Source organism: Oryctolagus cuniculus, chromosome 3, assembly GCF_964237555.1.
Source record: "Oryctolagus cuniculus chromosome 3, mOryCun1.1, whole genome shotgun sequence".
Lineage (NCBI taxonomy): Eukaryota > Metazoa > Chordata > Mammalia > Lagomorpha > Leporidae > Oryctolagus > Oryctolagus cuniculus.
The window spans coordinates 10,689,833-10,704,823 of record NC_091434.1 but is presented as its reverse complement, the minus strand read 5'-3'; the positions used below and the strand labels follow the sequence as shown (position 1 = coordinate 10,704,823).

Sequence of the window (14,991 nt, the reverse complement as noted above, 5' to 3'; positions counted from 1 at the left end):
GGGAGAAATCTGGATGAAAGGATTTTGAGTGTTTTTACCACAAAGAGAATATAAATGCTTAGAGATAGGTTTTTGCATCGATGGGACATGACATGACATGTACATGTACTGCAACATTACATGATACCTTATAAGTGTGTAAAATTTTTAATGTGGTGAAAAAACATTTTAAATTAAAAAATTAAAAGAAAACTTGCATAATCTCAAAATTGCAAGAGTTAAATGTGTAGGTGGTATAATACTTCTATATCTGTAAATGGCAACAGCTGTGTGAGACTATGAAATGGGCAGTGTTGAACTGATACCAAGAGGAGAGTGTGTTTACCAGTTCACATCCATAGCCCTACGAAGTGATATGTACAGTTCATGATGTTGTTAATATCTGGAGCTGAATTATAGTACCTGCTTCTTAACTGCTTGTACAAACAGTCAGAGTGAGTCTCATTTCTATCTTTTCTAACCTCTTCCCATTATCATTACATACATACAGAAATACATTCTATGTACTTGAATGAACTTTGGGAATTGGTTAGTTGTTTCAGTTTAGCTACATTGAATGACTAACCTATCACAGAGAAGTGACAGTCTTGTTACTCTTATCTTGTATTTTAAAAAGAAATAAGGAATGGTAAGGGGAAGACATAAGAAGAAATCACACCTAGCAAAATCTCAAGTGTTACTGAAAGCAAGCGTGATTGATTTTTAGTTTAATTTATGCATGTGATAGCCTGAATAATGACTGCCCCTCTTAAACAAAGACATCTAGGTCCTAACCCTGGGATCTTTGAATTTGCTACATTATATGGCTAAGCATCATCAAGGTTCAAGATAGAAGTAAGGATGTTAGGGGCTGGTGCTGTGGGATAGTGGGTAAAGCTGTTGCCTGTGCGCTGGCATCCCATATGGTTACCAGTTCAAGTCCTGGCTGTTGCACTTCCAATCCAGTTCTCTGCTATGGCCTGGGAAAACAGCAGAAGATGGCCAAGTCCTTGGCCCCTGCACCCATGTGGGAGACCCAGAAGAAGCTCCTGACTCCCAGCTCTGGATTGGCACAGTTCCTGCCATTGTGGCCATTTGGGGAGTGAACCAGCAGATGGAAGACACTCTCTCTCTCTCTCTCTCTCTCTGCCTCTGCCTCTCTGTAATTCTGCCTTTCAAATAAATAAACAAACCCTTGGAGAAAAAAAGGATATTAATCAGATGACCTTAGTATATGGAGAATATTCTGGATCATGTCAGCAGTCCAATGTAATCACAGTGATATTAAAAGTGCAAGAGTGAGAAAGAAGAGAAGATCAGAAGTTGAAGTGCAGAGAAAGCTGCCACCTGCAGTGCCAGCATCCCATGTGAGCACCGCGTTGAGTCCCAGCTGCTCTACTTCTGATCCAGCTCTCTGCTGTGGCCTGGGAAAGCAGTAGAAGATGGTCCAAGTCCTTGGGCCCCTGCACCCACATGGGAGACCAGGAAGAAGCTCCCGGCTCCTGGCTTTGGATCGGCGTGGCTTCAGATCAGTGCAGCTCTGGCCCTTGCGGCCATCTGGGGAGTGACCCAGTGGATGGAAGACCTCTCTCTCTGCCTCTCCATCTCTCTCCATGTAACTCCAACTTTCAAATAAATAAATAAATCTTCTAAAAAATTAAAAATAAAATTTAGAAAAGGCACTCAATCCTCCATTGTAGGCTCTGAAGATGGGGGAAGGTTGTCATAAGGCAAGAAGTGTGAAGCTTGAATAAGCAACAACTCTGTTTTCCCTACTCAACCTTCAGAAAGGTATGAAGCTCTGCTGAGAGCTTGATTTTGTTATCTCAGTCAGATTCATGTTAGATGTTCAATGTACAGAACTGTGAGATAACACATTTGTGTTCGTTTAAGCCACTAATTTTGTGTTAAGTTGATAAAGCAGTATTAGACAAGTAATACAGTGCTGTTACGAGTTTTGAAGTAGCTTGTACTTCTACAACCATGACTACTCCAAGAGGTTCAGAAAGCTATTTCAATAAGTTGGCTGGTAATACAAAGTTAAAATAAAAGGAGCAAAAGTAGGTATATTGGTCTGCATATTATTTTTTCAGAATGAGAAACTCTCTCAAGCAATATGGCAGAATATGCTACCAGTTGCATCTGAAGCAGAAATGTTTCTTGGTGTACAGGTAGAGTTTCAGTGCCTGGATAAGAGTCCTCTGTTGGATATAGATGTAACATTTTTAATTCATGTGCTAAAACTTCAACAACTATTACTCCCTGTTTCCTTCGTCTTACCATGGCTTTGTCAAAATCATTTACAGCATCAGCCTGTCTTCACAGCTACTTTTGATTCAGAGACAGTATTTTGAAAAGGATTAAATAAAAAGCCATTCAGGAAAAAATGGCATGCTCCAAGTACATACTAAGCTAATCAAGAGGCAGGAGTCATTGCAGTATTTCATGATATATGGGACAATGACATTCTTGGAACACAGGATCAAAAACATCTGAAACAAAAGAAACATTGGCAAGAAGAGGTCTTGGAGCCTCTGGAGTAGGAATATATAAGCATTAGGAAATAGAGAAGAATAGTGATGTATTCAAGTAGAAGAGGATTTGGAGAGTGAAACCCTAGGGGTTCAAGCTCTGGTTCTGTGTGCCTAATTTCCTCATCTTTAAAAATAGAAAAACTTCCAATTTCCACTTGGGGGAAATTCTCTTATCCTACACAAAATATGTAGCTTTCCATTACAAGTCATACTTTTATTTTATTTTATTTATTTATTTATTTATTTATTTGACAGGTAGAGTTACAGACAGTGAGAGAGAGAGAGAGAGAGAGAGAGACAGAGAGAAAGGTCTTCCTTCCGGTGGTTCACTCCCCAAATGGCCACTACGGCTGGCACTGCGCTGATCCAAAGGCAGGAGCCAGGTGCTTCTTCCTGGTCTCCCATGTCGGTGCAGGGGCCCAAGCACTTGGGCCATCTTCCACTACCTCCCCCCGCAGGCCACAGCAGAGAGCTGGACTGGAAGAGGAGCAACTGGGACTAGAACCCAGCGCCCATATGGGATGCTGGTGCAGCAGGTGGAGGATTAACCAAGTGAGTCATGGTGCCAGCCCCTACAATTCATACTAAAAATCAAATTTAAAGTAATTATTATTGTAATGGTTCTAACAGAAAATATGACAGTATGAAATTTATGGGTAATTATGCCAGAAAAATGAAAACTATAAGGTACAAAGTGGAAATTCTACAAATGAAAACAATATAAACAGATGAAAAAGAATTTGAAAAATTCATTAGTAAAATTAATCCAAATGATTACAAAAAAATCAATGAACTTAATGATAGTTCAATAGAAATTATTAATCTGAAACAAAAGAAGAAAAAAGAATAAAAAAAAGTATCCACAAACTGTATTCTAATACATTTCAATGGGAATTCTAGAAGGAAAAGAAAGAGGTTGAGGTAGAAAGCATATTTGAAAAAATCATGGGTGAACTTTTTTTCATAATAACACTGAATCACAGACTCAGGAAGCTCAGGCAGGGTAAGTAAAAGCTCAACACACACACACACACACACACACTCATGTCACACTCAAGTCACTGTACACAACAGATAAAGAGAAAATATTGAAGGATTAACCTGATATAGAAAATATTGAAGGATTTAAACATCTTCTTGGTATAAACCATAAAAGTCAAAAGACAAAGCAATAATACCTTTAAAACAATGAAGAGAAAAACTTCATCAACTACCAACTCGGAACCCTATGTTCATAAAAAGTATATTTCACAAAATAAAGGAGAAATACTCTTTCTCAGACAAGCAAAAAGTAAGAGAATTCATTGCCAGCCAATCTATCATACTGGAAGTATTAAAGAAAATTATTTGGACAGAAGGTGTGTGATACTCAGTAGAAACTTAGATCCATACAAATGAAGTATGAGAAATGGAATAAGTGTAAGTAAAATCTAATTCACTATTTTCCATCTAATTGTTCTAAAAAGTATCTGGTGGTGTATGCTAATAATAATGAATAGAATTAAAAAGGAGAGAATGACCCAATATGGGAAGTGGGATACACAGCAGACTCATAGAATGGCAAATGCCCTAAACAGCACTCTGGTCTCAGAATCAGCCCTTAAGCATTTGGAACTGGCTAAAAAGCCCATGAGAGTTTCTCAGGCATGGAAAGCCAAGACACTCTGGCAAAAAAAAAAAAAAAAAAAAAAAAAAAAAAAAAAAAAAAACCTAAATGAAAGATCTCTGTGAGTGAGAGAGTGAGATCCCAGTGGAAAGAACAGGTCACCAAAGAAGGAGGTACCTTTCTCTGAAGGGAGAGGACTTCCACCTTGATCATGGCCTTGTCTGAATAAGGGTGAAGTTTGTGAACTCAAGAGGTTTCCATAGCCTTGGCAGCTCATGACAATAGCCTCCGGTGATTACTGACGTCATAAATAAGAATGTCAATTGTTAAATCAACAACAGGAGTCACTGTGCTCCTACTCCCCATGTAGGATCTCTGTCTTTAATGTGTTTTACTATGCAAATTAATGGTAAAACTAGCATTTAAACAGTACTTTATACTTTGTGTGTCTGTATGGGTGCAATCTGTTGAAATCTTTACTTAGTATATACTAAGTTGATCATCTGTATAAAGATAATTAAAAATGAATCTTAATGAAGAATGGGATGGGAGAGGGAGTAGGAGATGGGATGGTTTGCAGGTGGGAGGGTGGTTATGGGGGGAAAAACACTATAATCCAAAAGTTGTACTTTCGAAATTTATATTTATTGAATAAATGTTTTCTAAAAATAATAAAAAAAGCATCTGGTGGCTGAAAGTCAACATAGTAATATATAATATATTTACAGCACTTACAAAAATAAAATATATACAGGGCCAGTGTTGTGGTGCAGTGGGTAAAGCCACTGCCTGAGACTCTGGCATTCCACATGGGCACCAGTACATGTCCTGGATGCTCCACTTCCAATTCAGCATCTTGCTATCCATCTGGTAAAAACAGTGGAAAATGGCTGAAGTCTTTGGGCCCCTACCATCCATGTGGGAGAGCTTGATGAAGCAGCTTTGGCGGAGCCCACCCCTGGCTGTTATGAGCACCTGGGAAGTGAACCAGTCGACAGATTCTCTCTCTCTGTCTCTCCCTCTCTCTAACTTTGACCTTCAAACTGAGTAAATATGTCTTTTAAAAAAATAAATAAAATATATAAAAATAATAACACAAAGATCAGAGGAGAGAATTTGGAATGTGTATTTATGAAACCTTACAGTGAATGTGAAGTTGTGTATTATAATTTGAAAGTAGATTTTGAATAATAAAAATATGCATATTCTTTACTCTAGGGCAATCACAAATACTTTCGCAATATATAAAGAAATCAATGGAAGAGATGAAACATAAATCATTAAAAATTTTCAACTCAAAGCAAAGCAGAAAAGAAAGAAAAGAGAATAAACAAGAGATATCACAAATAGAAAACAGCTAGTTAGTTGGTGAATGTTAATCAAGCACTATGTAAAATCATAATAAGTGTAAATGGCCTAAATACATCATTGTAAAGAAAGAGATTTTCAGATGAAATAAAAAAAATGATTCAATAACTTGTCCTCAAGAAACAGTTTTAAATATAAAGTCATAGAGAGGCCAACACTGTGGCAAAGCGGGTGAAGATGCCATCTGCAGTGCCGACATTCCATGTGGGCACTGGTTTGAGTCCTGGCTGCTCTACTTTTAATCCAGCTCTTTGCTATGGCCTGGGAAACCAGTGGAAGATGGCCTAAGTCCTTGGGCCCCTGCACCCTCATGGGAGACTCAGAAGAAGCTCCAGGTTCCTCTCTTTGGATCAGCTCAGCTCCGGCCATTGCAGCCATTTGCAGAGTGAACCAGTGGATGGAAGACTTCCCTCTCTCTCTTCTGCCTCTCAGTAACTCTCTGCCTTTCAAATAAATGAATAAATGTTTAAATAAATAAATGAATATAAAGTCATATATAGATTAAAAGCAAAGAAAAAAGAAGAGTTCTGAAGTCTGCTGATGTCAAATAAAGTAGACTTCAAGCTCAAGTTATGTGAGCAATTCACCAGTATTGATTTTAAAAATCTTCCATGAAATAATCATGTTTAGAGGAGTTTATTAGTATGACAGACAACAATAGCCACAGATTGCCTATTCCTATACTTTGCACACACAGCAATTCAATCTATCCTCACATCTGCTTTGGAAGGAATGGAAGCACTACAAGTGCTAATATTTCCCAGTTGACAAAAATGATTCACCTCCTGAGTAACATCATCCTGACTATATATAACTCACAGGATAAAAGCAGGGTCTTGATCACTGTGTTATCTTCTTTAAAAGAGTAAGCTTTTATTAAGCCTTCTGTAAACATAATGCAGCTCTTTATGTAGGGGAAGCATTAAAAACAGACCAACCATTCTCTAAGATGGGAATTCTCTGGCACTGGGTGGGGGGTGGTTCCTGTGGGTATTGCTTCAGTTATTTAAATCTCTACTTTCATTTATCTCTTTCAAGAGAGTGAGGTGATCATTAATATTGTACTCAATTGAGAGTCAGTGAGATACTAAGGCTGTGACATTATAGAATGTTAGAAGTAAAAGGGATTTAAAAGATCTATCTAAAATACGTCAGTGAATCTAGGAAAAGGTGAAAGAGTTACAAGTTGGGTAGGTTACCCAGGCAGCCACAATCAGAACAGGAGTAACCATCTGTCTCCAATTATCAAACACATCACTTTTCCCTTTTCACTTTCTTACAATCCTTTGCCGCTGAAACCCTCACAGACAGAGAAAAACTCCATTCAAATGAGTAATACCTGCCTAAGGCAGACAAGATGGATTCTAATAGTTCATTTGGGTGTTTGTTATTTAACAGTAGATACATATATAACCAAAGGAACTCCATGGAGAGGAATCAATGGCCAATGAACGTTGCCACTATTTAAAGTGTAATGTTGATCAAAGACTTTACGATTTTCCATAAAGTTGTTCCTCTTGTAAATTGCATTCAGAGTTCCCTTCGCTTCAACAGATACTCATTGCCCAACAGCAAGGTGGGTGTTCAGAGTCCTAATGAGAGAGTTACTAATTCCTAGTTTCTCCCTGTAGAAAATTGTACCTCTTGGATGGCATTACCCTGGGACTAATGAACTGGGGGGCATGCTTGGCTTTGAGAACATGCATTCCATGACAGACAATGATCTAAGGTTGAGGTAAGGTTGTTTTTCTGGTATTTTTCTCCTTGATTCTCAACTTAAAGTAATTGATTAATCTTTTCTGAGAATTTTTCATAAATAAGAAACAGAAATGAACTTGGACTCTTGAGATTCTTCCTTTTGCATGAATTGAAAAACCTGTGGCCTCTCAATAAATAAAATGACAGAAAACTTCAGTCTAGTATACAGCATTGAATTATTTGCTCCATTAGACTATAATCAGTTGCTTTGTCCCAGAAGATATAATATTCTGAGAGATAAAATATTGAGATTTTGATGAATTTTAGTTTACTAGATTAACCTTTAGATTGTTTAAAATAAACGGACAGGAAAACTAAATAAATATAGACCATGTTTTCAACATTTTATCTAAGTTACATATAAAACCTTAATTATCAAAATAGAACCTAGTAGGCAAGGAAAAAGAACATCAACAAAACAGGAATATAGTATAAAAAGTCAACATTTAGGAAAGAAGAGAAAGCTCTTTCTTAAACTTGAAATTCAGGTTTCGATATGGTCATAGTGAAAACCTATTTCTGGTTGCAAAAAAAAAAATACTTTCAGCACTTGCTGGCTTTTTAGGCTGCCCTCATGTGTTCTAACGACATCAGGGTTTATCTGAACTGTGTACTAGAATCCCCCCCTCCATTTGAAATAGTGTGGATTTTCAATCAATACAAGACGAAAATTGGACTTCAAGCTGGGCAAACTTTGTTGATGAACTTGTTCTACTACATGTTATTGTATGGGCATTAAAATAAAAATTTGTTTTATTTAATTCTTTTTGCCTCAGAGTTTTTAGATAGGAAGTGAAGATAATATCTGTCATAATTAATTCCCAGGGATGTGATGATCAAACAAACTGATATTTGGATGACACTTGATGAAGTATAAACCTTAGTAGACACACACTAGTTAACTGATGTTCATGAACCCTACTTGCCCTTCTCTAAGGAGAAACTGCTCTATTGTAATAAATGTGCCATAGAACACAATGGGGAGCAGATTTTAATGTCTTTTGTTTCTTAATATGTAGCAAATTAAACTTTTCATGCAGTTGATGACGAAAGAACATCTACCAAAATCTTCAGTTATATATATATATAAAAAGCCTTCCCTAGTGCTAGTCAGGAAATGCTTGACTTCTGGGTTTACGGTGGAACTCACGTGGGAACAGTTAATCTCTCCTTAGTACAGTTTCCTTATTGGAGACAACTTCCAGCTTTAATAGCCAGTAATTTTAAGAAAATCATAGTGTAACAATATAACTTATTGTCCATTTTAAAAGTTAAAATCTCCATAGCAAAAATGAGTTGGAACTTTCACAGAGATAAAATAGTATAGTACAATAACTGAAAGAACCATAAATATTGTTTAAATCAAACATTTTAAAGTTAAAGTACATCAGTCAAATTAAGTTTTGACTTTAATCTTTACAGACTATTATCTGATTCAAAATTTAGTCAGTTATGTCTTTGCTTAATTTAATGTTTTAAGAAAACAGGAAAACTAACAGAAAAATATATTTTATAGTTAAATCAATATCTTAGTAAATAATTTTGTTTTCTCAGTCCATTTGTTAAACAGAATGTATTAAATTATATTACAAACCTTAGGAGAAACAATAACTTAGGATCACAACTTAATTTTACAAGACGCTGAAAATGTTTCATATTTGGACGGAATAAACCTTGATCGATTGCCATTTGGTACGCCCTGATCATCACTGTTTTCTTGAAATAGCCTGACTAGAGTAACTAATCATCAACTATTTAAAATTCAAAGTTTTGTGGACAAGTGATTTGTGTAAGACATGATGTGTATACATCATTTCAAAATTCAAGTTTTCCTTTTTTTTTTGCATACCAATTCCTATTGCTTTCAATTAAATTTTACAGAAAAGAAATTGTGTTCTTCACAGTCAGTGAAATAGAAGACTGAATGAACTCATCTATTTGGAGTTAAATTTGTATGACTGGGATGCTAATAAAATAGCTGAAATTAATCTGATCTTTGTTGATGAATAAACATATCAAAAGGGTTAATTTGCTGTAGCTGATGCTAAATCTATATTAAGATTTTAATAAGCTACTACAAGACACAGAGTAATATCACTGCAGTTAGTTTGCTCTTCATAAGATCATTTTCTACTTCTGCACTAGAAATAATTTTAAGAGATTATGGGCAAGTTGTGTTTCTAATATTTTAGAAAATGTGCCAGCATTTGAGTAGAAATATAATAATGATTCAGGCACAGCTGCATAGGTCTGTAAAACTGGATTTACACTAAGCAATCTGTCATCAAAAGTGTCTCTGTTGGAATGGTGCAGCCACTCAACTTAACATTTCAGTGCTAATGACCACTTGTCTTAGGCAACAGGATAGATGGGTAAACCTATCCCAGGAAGTGGGACCACCAATTCATGTGAATTTCAACACACAATACACTTTCACCTAAAAGCCAATGTCTTAAAAGTTCTAAAAATCTTCCCCACCGTTCTTACAGTCCTCTTTGTGCACTAGGGCAGAATAAAAAGACCTGCTGGCTATGGGACTGTCTGGCCCAGGTGTTAGAGACGTTTCCCTGAAGAACTGCTTCAGGCCATGCACAGAACCACCTCAGGTCTTTTCGGAGCCCTGTGCTAACCCCATCTTAGGGACAAAGTCGGTGCCTGAGGAGCTGGGAACGTGGTTCCATCCCGAACATAAATACTGCAGTCTCTAGATGGCAACCTTCGACGCCAGCGACAGGCAGCCTCTGTCCTCCGCCTCCCCCATCCCTGCTTCTAGGCAGTGTAGGCTCAGCTGCACTCGCGCCCTAGCCTGTGGATGCTGCCTTTCGTCGCTCTCCAAGAATCCGAGCGTAAAGCCTCTACTCCCGCGCCTGCCTGATATTCTCGGCTGGGAGCCACCCAGTTGTCTGCTTGAGGGAAAAAGGAAGGCAGGGATGACAAGATCAACCCTGAGCCCTTGCCCAGGAGGGGTGGGGCTGCGCCGGACGCGGTGCGACTCACTCTCCCTGGAGAGACAGCATCCTCTGCGCTCAGCGCGCAGAGCGCAAAAGCCATCTGCCCAGGTGGAGGGACACAGCCAGAGACAGAACCTGAATTTGCCCCGGAGGCTTATGGGGGTGGGGAGAGGAAGAAGCATAAAAATCCCATGTTCTTAAATTCCGAAAGAATGAGCCTGAAAGGAACAGAAAGAGGAAGCAAGCGATGTGAACCACAGAAAATACATTGCTTGCCACCTGGCCAAGTCTAAGGGGCGTCCCAAACCTACCCCGCCTGCGGACAGCTGACACGCACCGCAGGGGAGGTTCAAGGAGGTACTCTCTGATGGCCAGAGGGTGTGGACAGCCTGGGAGCTGAAGGTTGGAGGGGACCGAGACCTTTTATATCCCGGAATCTCCACTGGGCGCAGTGGAGGTGCGGGTCGCGGGTAAACGGTGATCTCCCTCCACGTCCACACTTATTCAGCAAGCGCCAGACACGCCCAAGTCAAGATGGACGGGAGTGGAGATACCTTCCCCTACACCTGCCGTCTCCTTTTCCATCCCTACTTCTGAACTGTGCTCTCCACAAGGCTCGAAATCTCTTTGCCTGCGCTCCTTGGTGCGTCCTGCTCCCAGCCCGAAGAGCAGCAGTCCCAGGGCCCTAGACGCCAACACCAGCTGCCCCCAACCCAGCGCCGCTCCAGCGCCCAGGCCCCACCCAGGATCGCGCCTTGTGGGGCAGTTAACAGGGACCACCATCACCCGAGAGCAGCTCCCCTAGATTGGGTTGAACTTGTTTGCACCGGCAGATACCCTAGTCTGGTCCATAGGAGCCCCGAGCAAACCGGAGCGCCCAGGGGCAAGTTCTCCAGCTACCCGGAACGCGGCAGGGAGTTTGAGGGACATTGGGTTGGACACAGAGGACGCTGGCTCTTACCTGGATACAGGGAGCGGTGAATTGCCATCCATTGTTAAGGGCGCGTGGAGAAGAAAGGCGCCAAGTGCGGGCGAAGGATGGGAAATCTACGGAGCGAGGACCGGGTTCCCAGAGCGCAGGGACAGACGCGCGGACACAGAAGCGCTTCGGCCGGGGCGGCGGCTCCTCCTGGCCGCGAAGCGCCTAGCGTGCGACCGCGCGGTGGTTGCCTCGCGCCGCCCGGCTGGCCTTTCAAGAGTGCTTGGCCAACGCCCAGACCTCTGTCCAGCGCTTGCCAGGCTGCAGCGCGGCCCCGTCTCAGTTGCCCGAGGCTCCCTCGGAGCGTTTGCGGCGGCTGCCCGCGCCAGGCAGCAGAGGGGACTCCGACAGCATTTCTCTCTCCCCGCCCCGCGGCCGGGTCTCCTCCCCTCCCTTTCTCTCTGGCGAACCACAGGTCTGAGCCCTGAAGTTGTTCACCCACTTTCCCGCATCCGCGCTCTCACTCCTGGCCATACCCTCGCTCTCCAGGGATCGCGAACCATTCCTTTGGCTGCCTCTGTAGATATTGTTGCCTGTCTTCGACCATGTGATAATGATCCATCTCCCACAACAATGCTCCCAACTCTTTTCCCTTTACTTGGACTTTTCCTCCCGTTTTTGGTTTTTAGGTTACCCAGCTCATTTTACTTAATTGTGATTCAGTCACCTAGGGATTGTTGCAAATTGTGTGCGCATAGACATCCTGAAACCTGTGACAGTGGTCATCTCTGGCAGCCAGCGTTCAGGACCTGGAGGAAAGAACCATCACAAATGCCCCCATGCATGTGCCCGCTGAGCATCTCCTTGATCCAAAATGACACATGTTTAAGAAGACACTGATGTAGCAGTTGCCTGTTAAGATGAAAATACTGTTGATTCTGCTTCTGCTTTTTTTTTTTAAAAAAATTATTTATAAAACAAATCAAAAAAAAAAAAAAAAAAAAGAATACCCTGGGACTTAACCAAAGGGAAAGAGGCAGTAAATGTACTCTGCCCTATTTCTCCAGTGGGTACAACCAAAATCCTTGGAGATTACCTGGGCGACAAAACAACAATAAGTGGACTGAAGTACGCATGGCAGCTAGGGACCTTTGGACTCAAGGAAGTGGTTGTGTGCTCCTGGAGTTTTAGTTCTGCTTTGGGTATCCAAGACTTCAGCTGAAGAAGATGACAGCCTGGAAATGCCAAGGTAGCAGACAGAAAAAGCCCCAATAAAAGCCTCATCTCTCTAATAAAAGGACCAGGAGAGGGCAATCAAGATAGCAAATTTACAGGCAGCAGGGGATTTTTTTAAACAGTGGGGATTAAACCAATGTAAACAAAAATGCTTCCCTCAGACCTGAAAACTGTAAGAAAGAAACCTGAGGCTTCATTCTCAACCACACCATCAAGGGACACTTGAAGAGCTTGCATTTCATCCTACCCAGACTCTAAAGACACAAATCAATCCCCGGGACTAGGTGATGTCAGAGAAGCTTAAGTAGGTCCAGGGCATTAATCTCCTGCAGGTAGTAGCAACACTTTGCCCACACACAGCTCAGCTTTTCCCCTCCCCATCATGGTGCCAACAGAGCCTAGCCTTTTACCCCCATGAAGCAATAATGAAGTCCCCTTCCCATTCCACAAATGTGGGTAGTGTTAAAGCAAGTAGGTAGCCAGGACTTTTGACCCTGACAGGCAATAGATGCAACCCGCCCCCCTTGATGTCAACGGAATCTATTTCTACACCCACCCAGGAACAATGAGATCCCCCCTCTCACACTGCACTGGAGTAGGATCAGGGAAGTCATGGTGGACTTTCACCATGGTCCTGAAGCAACAAGACATGTACTTGGCTTCTGTTGACACCTAGATGTCGACTCAGTCACTGGAGACCACATGAGAGAGTGTAACTAAGTACTCCTACTAATTCCAGCAAGAGAAATATTAGTGGGAGCCTAGATAAGAGCTGAGCCCCCAGCCCTGTCTGGCGTGGCTGATGACCCTATCTCTCTCAAGTGTCAACAGAAGCCAAGTGAGGAACACAGACTTTTAACCCTTGGTGGTGATGATGCAGCACTGCCACCACTTCCCTTTTGCTACAAAGAGGTGTCCACCTAAGTAGGCTGAAAGAGATGTCTAAAGATGATTCAGGTCTTCTAACATAACAGCCACAATGAACAGGCTTTCATAGTAAAATGCTCAACATACTAAGAACCAGGAAGATTTAAAACCAAGAAGGTAAAAAACTAAGAACCAAGAAGAATGAAAAGCAAAAGAAAATAATCAACAAATCCTAACACTAAGATGACAGAGATTATCTGTCAAAGATTTTAAGGCATCAGGCAGGTCTGGTGTTTTGGCACAGTGGGTTAAGCTGCATCTTGGGTCGCCCATATTCTGTATCAGAAGTCCTAAGTCCTGGCTACTTCATGCTTTAAATCCAGTTTCCTGCTAATGCAGCTGGCAGACACAGCAAGCTTGCCTAAGTATTTGGATACCTGCTGTGCACGTGGGAGAGCTGGATGGAGTTCCTAGCTCCTGGCTTCAGCCTGGCCCAGCCCTGGCTATTGCAGGAATTCGGGAAGTGAAACAGTAGATGCATCATCTCTCTCTCTGTCTCCCTCTCCCTCTCTTCTCTCTCTCTCTCTCCCTGTACTCCATACTCTGTCACTCATTTTTCAAATAAATATAACCATATTTTAAAAAATATTTTTAAAACAGCTATAATTAAAATAATTCAATGAAAATGCAAACACTTAAAACCAATGAAAAAATAGAAATTCATAGAAATTCAGCAAGAAAGAATACTCAGCCAATAAACAGAAAATACAAAGAACCAAATGTACATTTCTTTTTTTATTGTGTTAAAATTTTTAAAATGTATTTGGGAGGCAGATAGAGATGAATACAGAGAAACAGAAGAGAGAGAGAAAAGAGAGAGAGAGAGAGAGAATGTCTCCCATCTGTTTGTTCATTTTGTAAAGGCAGAAGGCAGGAATGAAAACTAGGTCTCCCACATGGATGATGGGAACCCAGTCACTTGAGCCATCACTGCTGCCTCCCAGGGTCTGCATAAGCAGGAAGTGGGAGTCAGGAACTGGAGCTGGGGGTTGAACCCAGGTGATCTGCAGGATATAGGCAACTTAATGGTTGTGTGAGCCATAGAAATTTTAGAACTCAAAAAATACAGTAACCAAAATAAAACACAGATTGTTTTGTTAGTGGGAGAGATGCATTATCTGCACTTAGGGGAAAACAGCTCACATTAACAGCACATTTCTGTTCAGAAACCACAGAGGCCAGAAATGACACAATATTTTTCAAGTGCTGAAGGATGAAATTTCTGACATAGACTCTTACTTTCAGTGATCAACGGTGAAACTGACATAGGATTCTAGCAGACAATCCCAAAAGGGTGTTGAAAGGAGGTTTTCTCTAGGTAGAAATGAAATGAAATTATGAAGAAAGAATCTTGAAATACTAGAAAAGGAAAATATGATAAACAATAACATAATGAATACAGTAGGATTTCCTTTTCTTAAGTTTTCTAAATTGTATTTTTTTAAAAAGAGAGCTTATTTATTTATTTGAACAGAGAGAGAGGTGGGACAGAGAAAGAGATCTGTGTCCCTCTGGTTCAGTCCTCAAATGGCCGCATCAGCAAGGGCTGGGCCAGAATAAAGCCATGAGCCAGGAGTTTTTTCCAGGTCTCCCACATGGGTGCATGGGCCCAAGCACTTGGGCCATCTTCTGCTGCTTCCCCAGGTGCATTAGCAGGGAGCTGGATCAGAGGTGGAGCATCCTGGACTTGAACCAGCACTCATATGGGATGCC

General features: G+C 40.9%; 1 protein-coding gene across 3 annotated transcripts in view; it reads right to left on the bottom strand.

Annotated features, from left to right (window-relative positions):
• The window catches only part of SPHKAP (SPHK1 interactor, AKAP domain containing), a 186,980-nt gene extending 175,289 nt beyond the window's left edge, over positions 1 to 11,691 (bottom strand). For 2 of the 3 annotated variants that reach the window (XM_008259274.4, XM_008259276.4), the window contains exon 1: positions 11,158 to 11,330. In XM_008259274.4, the coding sequence (XP_008257496.2) occupies positions 11,158 to 11,185 (28 nt within the window). In that variant the 5' untranslated portion in view covers positions 11,186 to 11,330. Of the gene's footprint in view, positions 1 to 11,157 lie in introns of all 3 variants that reach the window. The other variant, XM_008259275.4, reaches the window with a different exon arrangement.
• Positions 11,692 to 14,991: the final 3,300 nt, after the last annotated feature.